Source organism: Formica exsecta, unplaced genomic scaffold, assembly GCF_003651465.1.
Source record: "Formica exsecta isolate Colony F162 unplaced genomic scaffold, ASM365146v1 scaffold1309, whole genome shotgun sequence".
Taxonomy (NCBI): Eukaryota; Metazoa; Arthropoda; class Insecta; order Hymenoptera; family Formicidae; genus Formica; species Formica exsecta.
Genome location: NW_021848641.1, coordinates 33,078 through 46,196, shown reverse-complemented (window position 1 = coordinate 46,196; position 13,119 = coordinate 33,078). Strand labels below are relative to the sequence as shown.

The window sequence follows — 13,119 nt, the reverse complement described above, 5'->3', positions numbered from 1 at the left end:
TATGCACCCATATGCATACACACGAACACGCATACGTACGCACGTATACGCATACGCATGCACGTACACGCATGCACGTACACGCATGCACGTACACGCAAATGCATACGCACACATTCACTAGCTTGGCGTCTCCCGACTGCTCTTGTAAAATATGCAATTAATAATTAGTGTAATAAGAAAGTATAATTTATTATTAGTTAATTCTAAAATCTTATTACTAGTTAATCTAAAATTAGAACTGTTCAAATTAACAATACTCTTCAAATAAATAATACTTCGAATAAACTTATTTGTGTGATTTCTTATACTTTATGTTATACTAAATATATAATAATAATATCATAATAGATATTATTTCAAACTTTTCTAAACAAATTTTTTTATTTGAAATATTTTTTTTGTTATATTATCTTTTTTATATTGTTTTTTTGTTATATTATTTTTTTATATTGTTTTTTTATTAATTTAATCTTTTCTATTGTTTGTTTTATTAAATAATTTTTCTGTTGTTTTTTTTTTGTTATATTATTTTTTTTATTAATTAGACCAACCCATTCGATCGAGCTATCAGATGAAATTGAGTAAAGAATTCCAGCAAAGGGTCACTTTTGTCAAAGTTATCGGGTTTCAATTTATAACCACAATTATTTAAATTTAAATTTCCGTGTTCAGCATGCAAATCATTATTTCTATTATTAAAATTTCCGCGCTCAGTATGCCCCTCTCTATTATCTCTATTATAAGAATGACTTAGCTGGCTATAGCTATCGTTGTTATCCAGCTGTCGTATCCTCTCCTCCATTCTGCGAAGCATTTCCTCACGCTGTTGCAGCTGCGCCTCATAATCAGCTTGCTACTGTAACCGTTTCTCTCGGAGCTGCCTAATCTCCCGCAACGCAGATTGGAATGTGATCGCCTCTATAATTAATAATTAAATAAACATGTTATAAGAATAAATTCAAACAAATAATTCAAAGAACTATTTAATAATTCAAATAAACATGTTATAAGAATAAATTCAAACAAATAATAAATTCAAATAATAATAATTAATAATTAAAATTAACATTTTATAAACAATGATTAATAAATAAATAAACATGTTATAAGAATAAATTCAAATTAACAATAAATAAATAATACTTCGAATAAACTTATTTGTGTGATTTCTTATACTTTATATTATACTAAATATGTAATAATAATAATATAATAATAGATATTATTTCAAACTTTTCTAAGCAAATTTTTTTATTTGAAATATTTTTGTTGTTATATTATTTTTTTTTCTATTTTTTTTTGTTATATTATTTTTTTTCTTTTGTTTTTTTATTAATTTAATTTTTTATATTGTTTGTTTTATTAAATAATTTTTCTACTGTTTTTTTTTGTTATGTTTTTTTGTTATATTATTTTCTTTATTAATTAAATGTTGGGCTTTTGTTGGCAGCAGTCGGGAGGGATTTTTGTTTTTTTAAATGTTTTTGTTTGTTATATTATTTTTCTATTGTTTTTTTTATTATTAAATAATTTTTCTATTGTTTTTTTTGTTTTATATTTTTTTATTGTTTGTTTTTGTTATATAATTTTTTTTCTATTATTTTTTTGTTAATTTAATTTTTTCTATTGTTTTTTTTGTTATTAAAATATGTACAGTTAAATTAATTAATATAGTAGTAAATAGTTAAAATAGATATGTCAGAATACTTGAGTATTTGATTTTTGTTATATTCTAAACATATCAACAGAAAAGTCAATATTAAGGATGGCCGATACTTATATATTGTGGATTATGGTGGTAGAGACGAGAAAAGTGGATAGAACGATTTTTGTATTTATGTCCATAAATAAATGACTTTGTCACATGTACTTTCTCCTATCTTTCTTACTTCTACGTTATAAATTTAAAATATATTTACGTACTATTTCGTTTCTTTGCACTTCCGCCAGTTTTTTTTATTGATTTGCTGCTATCATCGAGGATACTATATGATTCCGCTTCAATTTCATTGGATAAACTCATATCATTCTCTACTGAAGTTTCTCCGTTTTCATGATTACTATCTGTTTCATCACTTTCGAAGTTATTGACACCTTGTGCTTTTTGTAAAACTTGCGACATCCGTACAATATCTCTACTTATAACGGGTTGCCTGTAGATTTCTTTGTGTATTGTTATTGCATGACCCATATGGTTTGCCAGATCAGAAACATCATTTTCTGATAAATCTAACGCTACACTTATCGTAGCAACGTGTTTTCTGAGATCCGTTCCACGTAGATTCCATGGTCGTTTTTCACCACATGCCGTAGAAAACTGTCGCATCAATTCGCAAGCATTTAAGTATTTAAAACAACTTTTGTTGTATCCCGGAATTCCAAATAAATATGGATTTGTAGCAGGTACATGAGCATTAGCTCGATATTTTAAAATCAATTTAATACATTTCAATAATTGAGCTGATAGTAATACAGGAACAGTATGCATTAATTTTCCGCGTATAGTAAATCTTACATATTTTTTTGCAATTTCTCGTGCTGCACCTGACAGAGATAGAAATAAGTCTTTATCTGTTTTCTCTGAAATTTCTATGTAGTTTTCAAAATCTTTGATGAGAAGATGTTCTATTTCGCCCGTTCTACGGCGATTAAATAATTGCACAGATGTAAGAGTTACTTTTGTTAGTTCCAGCCAACTATTATAACAAAATGTTTCCTTTAATATCTCATACAGGGATTTACGTTTTTCATCAAGATAATTACAAAGTTTTTTGATATCGTCCATTAAAGAAAGTTCCGTTTTTTTACACCTTCTATTTTCTTTCTGCGCTTACAAAGCGGCTTTATTAACACTAATTGGAAAATCATCGATGAGAAGAGCAAGGAATCCCTCAGTATTTTTCTTTGTTTCGTAATCTTTGTTCTTTATACTTTGAGTAATCAGAACATTTCCTACTTTTTTAAATAAAGTTCCCATTAGTTGTGGTGTTGTTGTCACTTTGTAAGTACTTGTGCGATCGTCAAATCCAGACATCCTATTAACTGTTCTGATAGAATCTTCGTAAAATGTAGGATGATAAATTGACTTCATGTCTGTAACTTGAACGTTTAGCTATCTCATCGTTTTTAAGAAACGACCAAGGTATCTAAGATGTGAACGAATTAACTTATGCTGATATTGTTTACGATATTTACGGCATAATCTATTACCAAACGTAATAATTAATTCGTCATATCGAATTAAACGTATTATTTCATCTTCTCTGAGTGCAGGGAAAAATACTTTTCGTAATGTTTCTTCTGCTATAGGATGAATACGTCCAATAATCGCTCTGCCCATAACTAACACAGATCTAGTATATTTACTACCATGGCCTGTGCACTGTTTAAAATGGCGTCTGATGCTACTTTTCACAAAAAATCCCTTGCATTTTGCACAAGCTGTATAGTCTTTTGCGCCTTTTTGCTTATCTTTTCGAGGGCGCCTGCACACAATAAGTTTTTCGTCATTAACATTATTATTAGTATTATAAACAAAATTGCCGTTCCTTCTTATTGTTTCAATTATTCTTCTTCTTTCCAAATTATTTGGATGTAGATCAAGGAACTTCTTAACTTCAGGTTCATTGCGGTGAACTGTAGTCAAATGTCGAGCAATCTTTGATTGCATCTTTCGGCAATAGACGCAGCAATTTTTTTTATTGCCACCTTTAGGTCCTTCAGATGGATCGATATTAAGATTAGTGTCATCAGAGCAAAATACATTGCTCTTATTAAGTTGTACAGATACTTCAAAGCCCGAAGTATTATTTGAATTTTTTGTTGATTCACATGATTGTTTCTTTTTATTGGTTGCATCAAGAAATACATTGTTATTAGCATCTGTTTCTACCAAAATGGAATTATGTTCAGAAGGACAATATTCTGAATTTGAATTTTCTTTAAGTATTGTGGAATCTAAAAATTCCAGACCTAGCAAAACAGTTATCAGAGCATTGATTAAAATGCGTATTTTTATATTTTTGAAAACACGTATAATACAATGTATATTATAATAAGTAAGTAATTTGCAGAAAAATTATAATAGTGATGTTTTAATAATATTATTTTAATATACGTGTTTTCGAAAATATAAAAATATGCATTTTAATCAATGTCATTTGTAAAACTTTATCAAAGACAATGAACGAATTAATGCTATTCAAAATTTTAACAAAAATGAAAATAGTAATTAAAAACTTACTGTCATAGTTTTGATAATCATCAATGCAGTTCGCTTCTAACAGCTTATTCTGTTTATCAAAATCGTGCACAGTTTCATCATTGTCTGTTCTTTCATTAATATCTGCAAAATTATCCGAAAATATTTAATAGAACGTAAATTGTTTTTTTTTGTGATAAAATTAGATTAAATTCGATTCTTTACAGTTTTATGAAAGTTTAATTGAATACATAAAAATAGTAATTAAAAACTTACGGTCAGTTTTGATAATCATCAATGCAGTTCGCTTCTAACGGCTCATTCTGTTTATCAAAATCGTGCACAGTTTCAATATTGTCTGTTCTTTCATTAATATCTGCAAAATTATCCGAAAATATTTAATAGAACGTAAATTGTTCTTTTCCGAGATAAAATTAGATTAAATTCGATTCTTTAGTTTTATGAAAGTTTTATTGAATACATGAAAATAGTAATTAAAAACTTACGGTCATAGTTTTGATAATCATCAATGTAGTTCTCTTCTAACAGCTCATACTGTGTATCAAAATCGTGCGCAGTTTCATCATTGTCTGTTCTTTCATTAATATCTGCAAAATTATCCGAAAATATTTAATAAAATGTAAATTGTTTTTTTCCGAGATAAAATTAGATTAAATTCGATTCTTTAGTTTTGTGAAAGTTTTATTTAATACGTTTAAGAAACATATCTAATGATTTCGTTTTACAATACTAAGCTTTTAATAAGACGTACGTTTAATAAGACATTTTTAATAAAACATACGAAACATACGAACTGATAATCTTCTCTCGAGACAAAAAGGAGAATGTGTATATTTTCTAAGTACGCACCATTAGTACAAATAGTGCCAATATCATCTTCTAGTATAAAATGTACCGAATCATCATTGCTGACACAATTCAGCGGCGAGGTAATCAGTGTACTTTTCGTGTTCGTTGATGTATTCTTATCATATAGAATATAGTTCTAAAGAATATCAGTCTTATCATTGGACGGTTGAATTGAAGAAAAATGAAGTGGATTATCACTGTAAATACCAAATAAAATTTTTTTTTCAATGAAATCCACATATATAAAAACAATTGCGCTACTATAAAATAGGATTTAAAAAATAAAAAGCATATTATACTTAATACTAAAAATTTGAACAAACTAAAAAGATTTCGCTCTATTCTGTTAAAAAACGCTTGCTATATAGAGACTAATTTAGAGTTTTTAATTGTAACATAGATTATTATATTTAATATTGATTATTAAATAATTGTATAATCTAATAGTTTATTTTAGCATTAGAAAAAACAAAAACATAACAAAAAGATAACGAATCGTTACTTTCCATGTAACGGTAACGCGTTACTTTTTAAAATCAGTAACGAGTAACGATAACGAGTTACTTTTTACAAAAAATAACGGTAACGGTTACGCGTTACTTTTATAGAGTAACGTTCCCAACCCTGTATATATATACAGGGTGTCCTTGACCACCCGTAAACTTCTTTTTTTTCAAAAACTAAGCATTTTAGAGAAAAACGTTTTGAACAAAAATTGTATGGTTTTGAGGGGAACATAAGATGGTGTCATTGGATTGACCTTGGATGGCATCGTTAAGGTCAAGTCAAGGACACCTTTAATTTCTTAAATGGAATCCCCTATTTTTTATTGCATATTCTTATAGTTTACTTCGAGAGCTTTCCAAAACACTAATAAAGTATTTTTTCATTAACTACTTTTTGAGTTATTTTATATTTTAGTCTGACAGATTTTGATATAAAAAATAAAATATCTCGTAAAATATTTAGTTTTCGATAATCTTATCGTAATACTTTTACAGTGTATTTTTTTAAACAATTATTTGTTTTTTTCTTTACACTAATTGATTTGTCTATAGAAGGCCTCTCCGGAAACTGGCTGTTGCACTACTTCGGAGAGGCCTTCCGCCTGCGAGTCTGTCACGTGGGGGGGAGTATTGATCTCCCCCCCAGAGTCCCCGTTATCTTGGGAACTCCCGCTCGTATTGGGGAGAGGGGGACCACCACCCCTCTCTCCCACTTCCCGTTGGCGTGGCGGGGTAGACGTGGCCGGGCCCGAGTACCCCACTCGGGTCGCCGGCCACCTAACTACGCCCAGCCCACCGAGCTCTTTTGTACGCCCGTACACTTCCGCGTACATCTGGGCGTACAGCTCGATGGGCGGCAGTCCCGCCAGGACGGAGGCCGCCGCATGCGACACTGTCCGGTATCCGCGGATGACCCTGATGGCAACCCGCCTAAATATTCGGCGCAGCAACATTATCCATCACGACATAGGCCGCATCCGGGGGGCTCCGTGCATACGGTTCCGCCTCCCCCGACGGAGCAAGAGCGCCTCAGACTTATGAGGCGCCACCTCCAGACCCATGCCGCGGATTGCGCGGACGACGCACGCTATCGCCACGTTGGCCGCTCTAACGGCTTCCTCCCAGCTATCTCCCCCGGCCAGCACTATAGTGTCATCGGCATAGCCGACGACGCTGCAACCGGGGGGGAGGGCAGTACCAAGGACCTTGTTGTACGCGAGGTTCCACAGAGTTGGGCCCAAAACTGACCCCTGTGGAACCCCGCAGTACATCCCCCTTCTGCACAGGAGTACATGGTTATCCGTGTACTCCAGCCGCCTGTTCCGGAAGTAAGCTTCCAGAATCCCCACCAGGTAGGGGAGGAGGCCAAAGTTGACGGCGGCTTCCCTCACCCTGTTCCAGGGCAAGGTGTTAAACGCGTTGCGGATATCAAGAGATACCGCAACGACCACCCTGCCCTCCTCCATGATGGACTCCGCGAGGGATCTGACGCGAAAGATCGCATCGATTGTTGATCTTCCCTCGCGGAATCCAAATTGATCCTGGTGGAGATCCATTCCCTCCCGGGACAGATGCCGGACGAGGCGATCTACCAGCAAGCGTTCCAACAGCTTGCCCGCCTCGTCCAGCAAGCATATCGGCCTATAAACAGAAGGGGAGTTCCCTGGCTTGCTCCCCTTTGGGATAAAGATCAATCGGGCCCTCACCCAAGCCGGGGTGAAATACCCTTGCCTGAGACAGCTCGTAAAGAGCTGCCTCCGGCGCTCGGACAGGTGGTCCAAGACCAGAACCCAGACCCGGCCGGGGATACCGTCGGGGCCCGGGGACTTATTGCCCCGCAGCCTTATCCGACGGATTACCCCGGCCATCTCGTCCCTCGTCACCTCCAAGTCCTCGGTGTATGGAGCGGCGACCACTTGGCCGCCGCTCGAAAACGGGGGACCCTCCAAAGGAAAGAGGGTCCCCAGGACCTCATCGAGGACCGGTGGGGATGGACCTGCGCCAGCCGTAAGCTGATAGCAGAGAACGAGATGTAAGCGCTTACGTATTACGTATATGTTTTCTCCGCCTTACAATACAATACGCCACGACTACGACTACTATGACAGACGTAGTGTATATGTGCCAGCGCATATTTTAGTTTTGGAAAACATGAGCTCCAATAAACGGGTTTATCTGAGCGGTGCTCAGAAAAGAAAAAATAAAGCTCAAGCAAATGAAAATTGCAAAAAAATTAAGAAAAATATCATCTTTTTTAGATTCATCGCCAAAGTGCGTAAGTCAAAAAAGTACCAGGCAATACTCTGAAACTTGCGATAATACGATGGAAAGTACTAGTACTTTCGAGCAAAATATGATTAGAAATGAACAAATTGGTAATGCATCATTTGAGCAAACAGTAGATCGAACAGACGTATGCGAAATGGATAAGGCGATTGAGTCTGCCGAAAGAGAAAAAGAAAAAGTTATAACTGATGAATCGCAAGGAGGAAATACTGACGTACATATGATTGCTAACATAACAAAACAAACTTATCCAACTGACAAAGGTCATTTTAAGGATATACGTGTACTGTCAGCAGATATTAAAAAATGCATTGTTTCATCTGGATCTTGCTGTCCACCCGGACCTTATCCCCTGAATAGTAAAACACAAAGTCGCTTCTCAGCTTATTACTATACAACAACGAACAAAGCCGGAGTTACAATACCACGAAGTTGGATTTGCTATTCGAAAATACTGGACTGTGCGTACTGTGAACCATCTGGCTGTTTGCTGAAAGAAATAACCCACATTTCAATCCTGCTTGGGTAAACGGAGTATGGGCTTGGAAAAGATTGGGTGATAAAATCAAAGATCACGAGAATTCCGAAATTCACCATAAATCGTGCGTGGTATACGAACAATGGCGTCAAAATAAAACTATTGACAAAGATCATGAAGCTCGGATATTGAAGGAAAAGTCTTTCTGGTGTAAAGTTATACATCGAATCATGAATATAACGCTTACCTTAGCTACGTGCAATCTTCCATTTAGGGGACACCGTGAAATAGTTGGTGGAGAAAACGGCTCAAATGGTAACTTTTTATCAATTGTTGAACTGCTTGCAATGTATGATCCCGTTTTGAAAGAGTTGATTTCAAAACCTACTAGATCGATTTGATACTTGAGTCCAAAAATTCAAAACGAGATTATAGACTTGCTATCGAAAACAGTGATCGATAAAATAATTGGTGATCTAAAAGAAGCACCATTTTATGCTATAATAATGGATACAACACAAGATATTTCAAAAGTTGATCAAATGAGTAAAGTATTTCGGTACGTAAAAATTGAGAAAGACGAAAATGATAAGTCTACTGAAATTAAAATTAAAGAATCCTTTCTTGGTTTTACGAAAATTGATGATCAGACGGCTGACGGATTGGTACAAGAAATTATTAACAGTATCAAAAGTCTCGGCTTAGATTTATTGAAATGTCGAGGCCAGGGATATGATGGAGCAGCGGTAATGAGCGGTGCTTATTCGACGCAATGAACGGGATACCAGAAGTTACTCGTTTTTTCAAGACGGTTGAGCGAATTTATACTTTTTTTGGTAATAGCATTAAGCGATGGGCTTTTTTATCAACTTTCTTTGATTCGAATGAAAAAAAAATCTAATTTAAAACTAAAACGCCTTTGCCCAACGCGTTGGTCATTAAGGAATGATTCATTGCTTGCAATCAGATTTAGATATCTACATATCATGCAAGCATTGGCAAAAATTATGCTAATAAGTACATTATTATCTGAATGAGAAGAAGCCTATCTACTAAAGAAAAAACTAGAAACGTTTGAATTTGTATTCCACGTTGTACTGCATTCAAAAATCCTAATAATTACCAATTCTGTTTCAACTAGTTTACAAAAAACTGATTTAGATCTTTCTCAAGCCTACAGTCTTATAAAAGAAGCTTATAAAGAATTGACAAACTTTCGGGATCACTATGAAGAGGCAAAAAAAATGCTCCATTTTTTGAGTTGCATTTGGAAAGTGGAAATCGTATTTGATAATAAACGTATAAAGAAAACAAAACGTCACTTCGATAAACCATGTGAGGATGAAAGACTCATTGACGGTGAATCTCGTTTCCGAGCAAATGTATTCTATGGATGTTTGGATATTGTTATCGATAAGTTGCACGAGCGATTTCAAAGCTTAAAGTATGTTAATACAGTTTTTCAAGCAATCCAACCGCAAGAATTAATTAAGCTATCAGACGACCAACTTTATGAACGGGCTCAAAGAATAGTTAATAAATATAACGAAGATATTAGTGATAGTTTTCCAACGCAATTAATATCCATGCGACCGTGCCTCAAAAGTAGTATCACAAAATTGACTACAGTAAAAGAATTGGCAAACCTATTGATAGTTGAAAATTTTGCACTTTCGACGAGTTTTCCCGATGTTTGTACAGTTCTAATACTTTTTCTAACTATATCTGTGACTGTTGCAACTGCTGAACGATCTTACTCAAAATTGAAATTAATAAAAAATTATCTACGGAGCGTTATGAATCAAAATCGTTTAAGCGCTTTAAGCATTCTTTCCATTGAACATGAAGAAGCTATTTGAGAAATACTCTCCACAGTATTATCGACGTATTTGCAGATAAAAAGGTCCGAAAAATGAAATTTTAAGTGTGATTCAGAAATTAATAAGAAATCTAATGATATTTTTTTTTAAATGATTTTTTGTTCATCGTTTTATATCTAATAAAAATTGAAATAAACCTAATTCTCTATCGAGATTGATAAAACATTGCTTACTTTGTATATGTATTGTCTTTATATTTAGTTGATAGCATTGTTACATAATACTAACTATACAAATAAACTTTGCTCCTCTTTGCCATTTCAAAAATATTCTCAAAGAATGCTGGATCGATGGCCAATCTTGCCTTAAGTGGCTGGATCAACGGCCGTCTTTAAACATTGGGGGATTTACCAATAAGCCCTCCTAGAGCCGCAGGCTCCAGAGGGGTCGCACGGCTAAAAAAAAATTTGAAAATTATTTTCTTATTTTTCGTAAAAAAAGTTAAAAAAATATTACAATACAAAAATATATATAAAAAATACAAAAAATATATAAAATAATAAAAAATACAAAAATATGCAAAAAAATAAAAAATAAAAAAGAACAAAACATGACTTTGCCATTGACGGTTCCAAGCCCGTATAAGAAAAAAAGAGGGAGTTTTGTGTGAGCCATAGATTACTTAGATAACTGGATCAACGACCAGTCTTGCCTTAATCTTCTGTTCTATCCGTTTTTGTTGTCAAAAATAGAGGTTTCGTTTCCATTAAAAAATTTCAAGTTGACCTTGGAATGATCCCTAAATTTGACCCCTATATCATGGGTCCCAGCGAAGGGCCCCATTCAATTTTTGCCCGAGGGCCACCAACATTGTAGTTACGCCAGTGGTGCGAGGCAAACATAATGTATAGCGAGCGAGCGAAGAAAATAGTGTTAACTAAGATAGTAATTTAGTTTTCGGTAATCTTACCGTAATACTTTTATGTTCAGAATAATGAGACAAATCAATTAGTGTAAAGAAAAAAACTAAAAAACGAAAGTTGACCTTCAAATGACCTTTAATGTCAAATCCAAGATCACTATTAGATAGCCCCCTTTGTTCCCTACAACTTTTATCCGAGTCGTTTTCCTTCAAACGTTGATCCTGAAATGTTATGAGGGTGGAACTTTTAAAATGGGACACCCTGTATATATGTACACGAAAAAAGACAATAATCTATAATATCATCTTCATTATAGTGCATACAATATATTGTAGTATAAGTAATATAATACAATATCGTATCAAAAAATTCTTATGAACATAAATGAATGATAATTATTTTGAGCAATGCAATATTACACTATGATTCAAATTTATTTATTTTTTTATTAGATTTGAACACATTTTTAAAATAAATAAATCATTAAATCTATGCATTGCATTTTAATTTAAAACAATAGAAGTTACGAGTCATCTGATTAATTAATTCTAATTGCTTTTATTATATGTATACCAACCTTCAACTGTCTGTTGATTTATTGAAATTTCAGTATTGCCTGCTCTATCCTTATTGTTTGTGCATTCCTTCATAATATCCGTAAGTAGAATATATGGCATGTTTGTCCTATTTTTAAGTGGGGTTTTCACTATTTTTTGTGTTGGCGATAAAGGTTTATCAGTACAAGCTAAAACAATTTCAATTATTAATATTATATATATATACTGCATATATAAATAAATATTATCAAACTGCAAGAGGTAATTGCAACACATGCATGTTAGAAAAAGCAATGTACAGACAACACTCTTATTAAATCAAATGAATAGAAGTAAAGATATAGAATAAAAAGAGTTTCCGACATTATCCAAATTTAGTATGATTCAGATATTCCTAGAAAATAAACATATATACCAAGATCAAATAATATAATACAATATATTGAAGAAATGTTATTACAGTAATGTAAAAATTATGATTAAATTTGTTTTTATTATAAAGATTTTATAAAAGAACACTTTTATAATAAAGAAAGAAATGTAGAAACTTCTTAATATGGAAAGTATCACCCAGATTTTGAAGTTTTCAAACACATGCAAAAACATGCAGATTTCAAATATCATCTTTATACTTTTAATTAATAATAATCTTTAATTCTTTTATATAAACAATATTTACGCTATATTCTAAAACAAAAAGGTTACATACATAATCTTTAAATTCCCTTTAAGTTGCATTATTATGTTTGAATTAAAAAAAAAAAAATTATTTTGTTTATAAGTGTCCACAAAAATTATCTTCCCCAAATTTAACCAGATATAAAAATAATTTGTTTAACTACATTTACATATTATTTTAATTTTTACTAGTATTTTAATATTCATAATATTGCAAAATAAATAATAATATAAAAGTGACAAAAATTTTATTTTTCTACATTTTCTTCATACATTGAAAATTCAGTCAAGCAAGCAAAAATTAAAAAGAATAGAAATAAACAGATATAAGCAAACTGTTCTTGTGAAAGATGATTTTTACTCCCGACTGCTGCCAACCGCAGGTTGACAAAAAACGGAGGGAGTATGCGTTTCACCGAGCTCGGATCGGTTGTAGTCTGACAATCTTCATTATAGTGCATACAATACACGTATATATTGTAGTATAAGTAATATAGTACAATATCGTATCAAAAAATTCTTTATAAACTTAAATAAATGATAATTATTTTGAACAATGCAATACTGTTCGTTCGACTCTAGGACACGCATCGTCTAGCGTTTGTCTAGAGGTAAGTAGGTTACGCCCTCCCGCTGACTCTTCCTTTATTTGAGTCTGGACGTAACAATTACACTATGATTAAAATTTACTATTTTATTTTGATTAGATTTGAACACATTTTTAAAATAAATAAATCATAAAATCTATGCATTGCATTTTTTTATTTAAAACAATAGAAGTTACGAGACATCTTATT

At 32.8% G+C, this 13,119-nt stretch overlaps 1 protein-coding gene across 1 annotated transcript; it reads right to left on the bottom strand.

The window, feature by feature from the left end:
- Positions 1 to 1,432: 1,432 nt before the first annotated feature.
- On the bottom strand, positions 1,433 to 2,670 carry LOC115245799. The gene has a single exon (XM_029824281.1). The coding sequence runs from the start codon at positions 2,489 to 2,491 to the stop codon at positions 1,919 to 1,921; it is 573 nt and encodes a 190-aa protein (XP_029680141.1). The 5' UTR covers positions 2,492 to 2,670; the 3' UTR covers positions 1,433 to 1,918.
- Between the last annotated feature and the right edge of the window lie 10,449 nt (positions 2,671 to 13,119).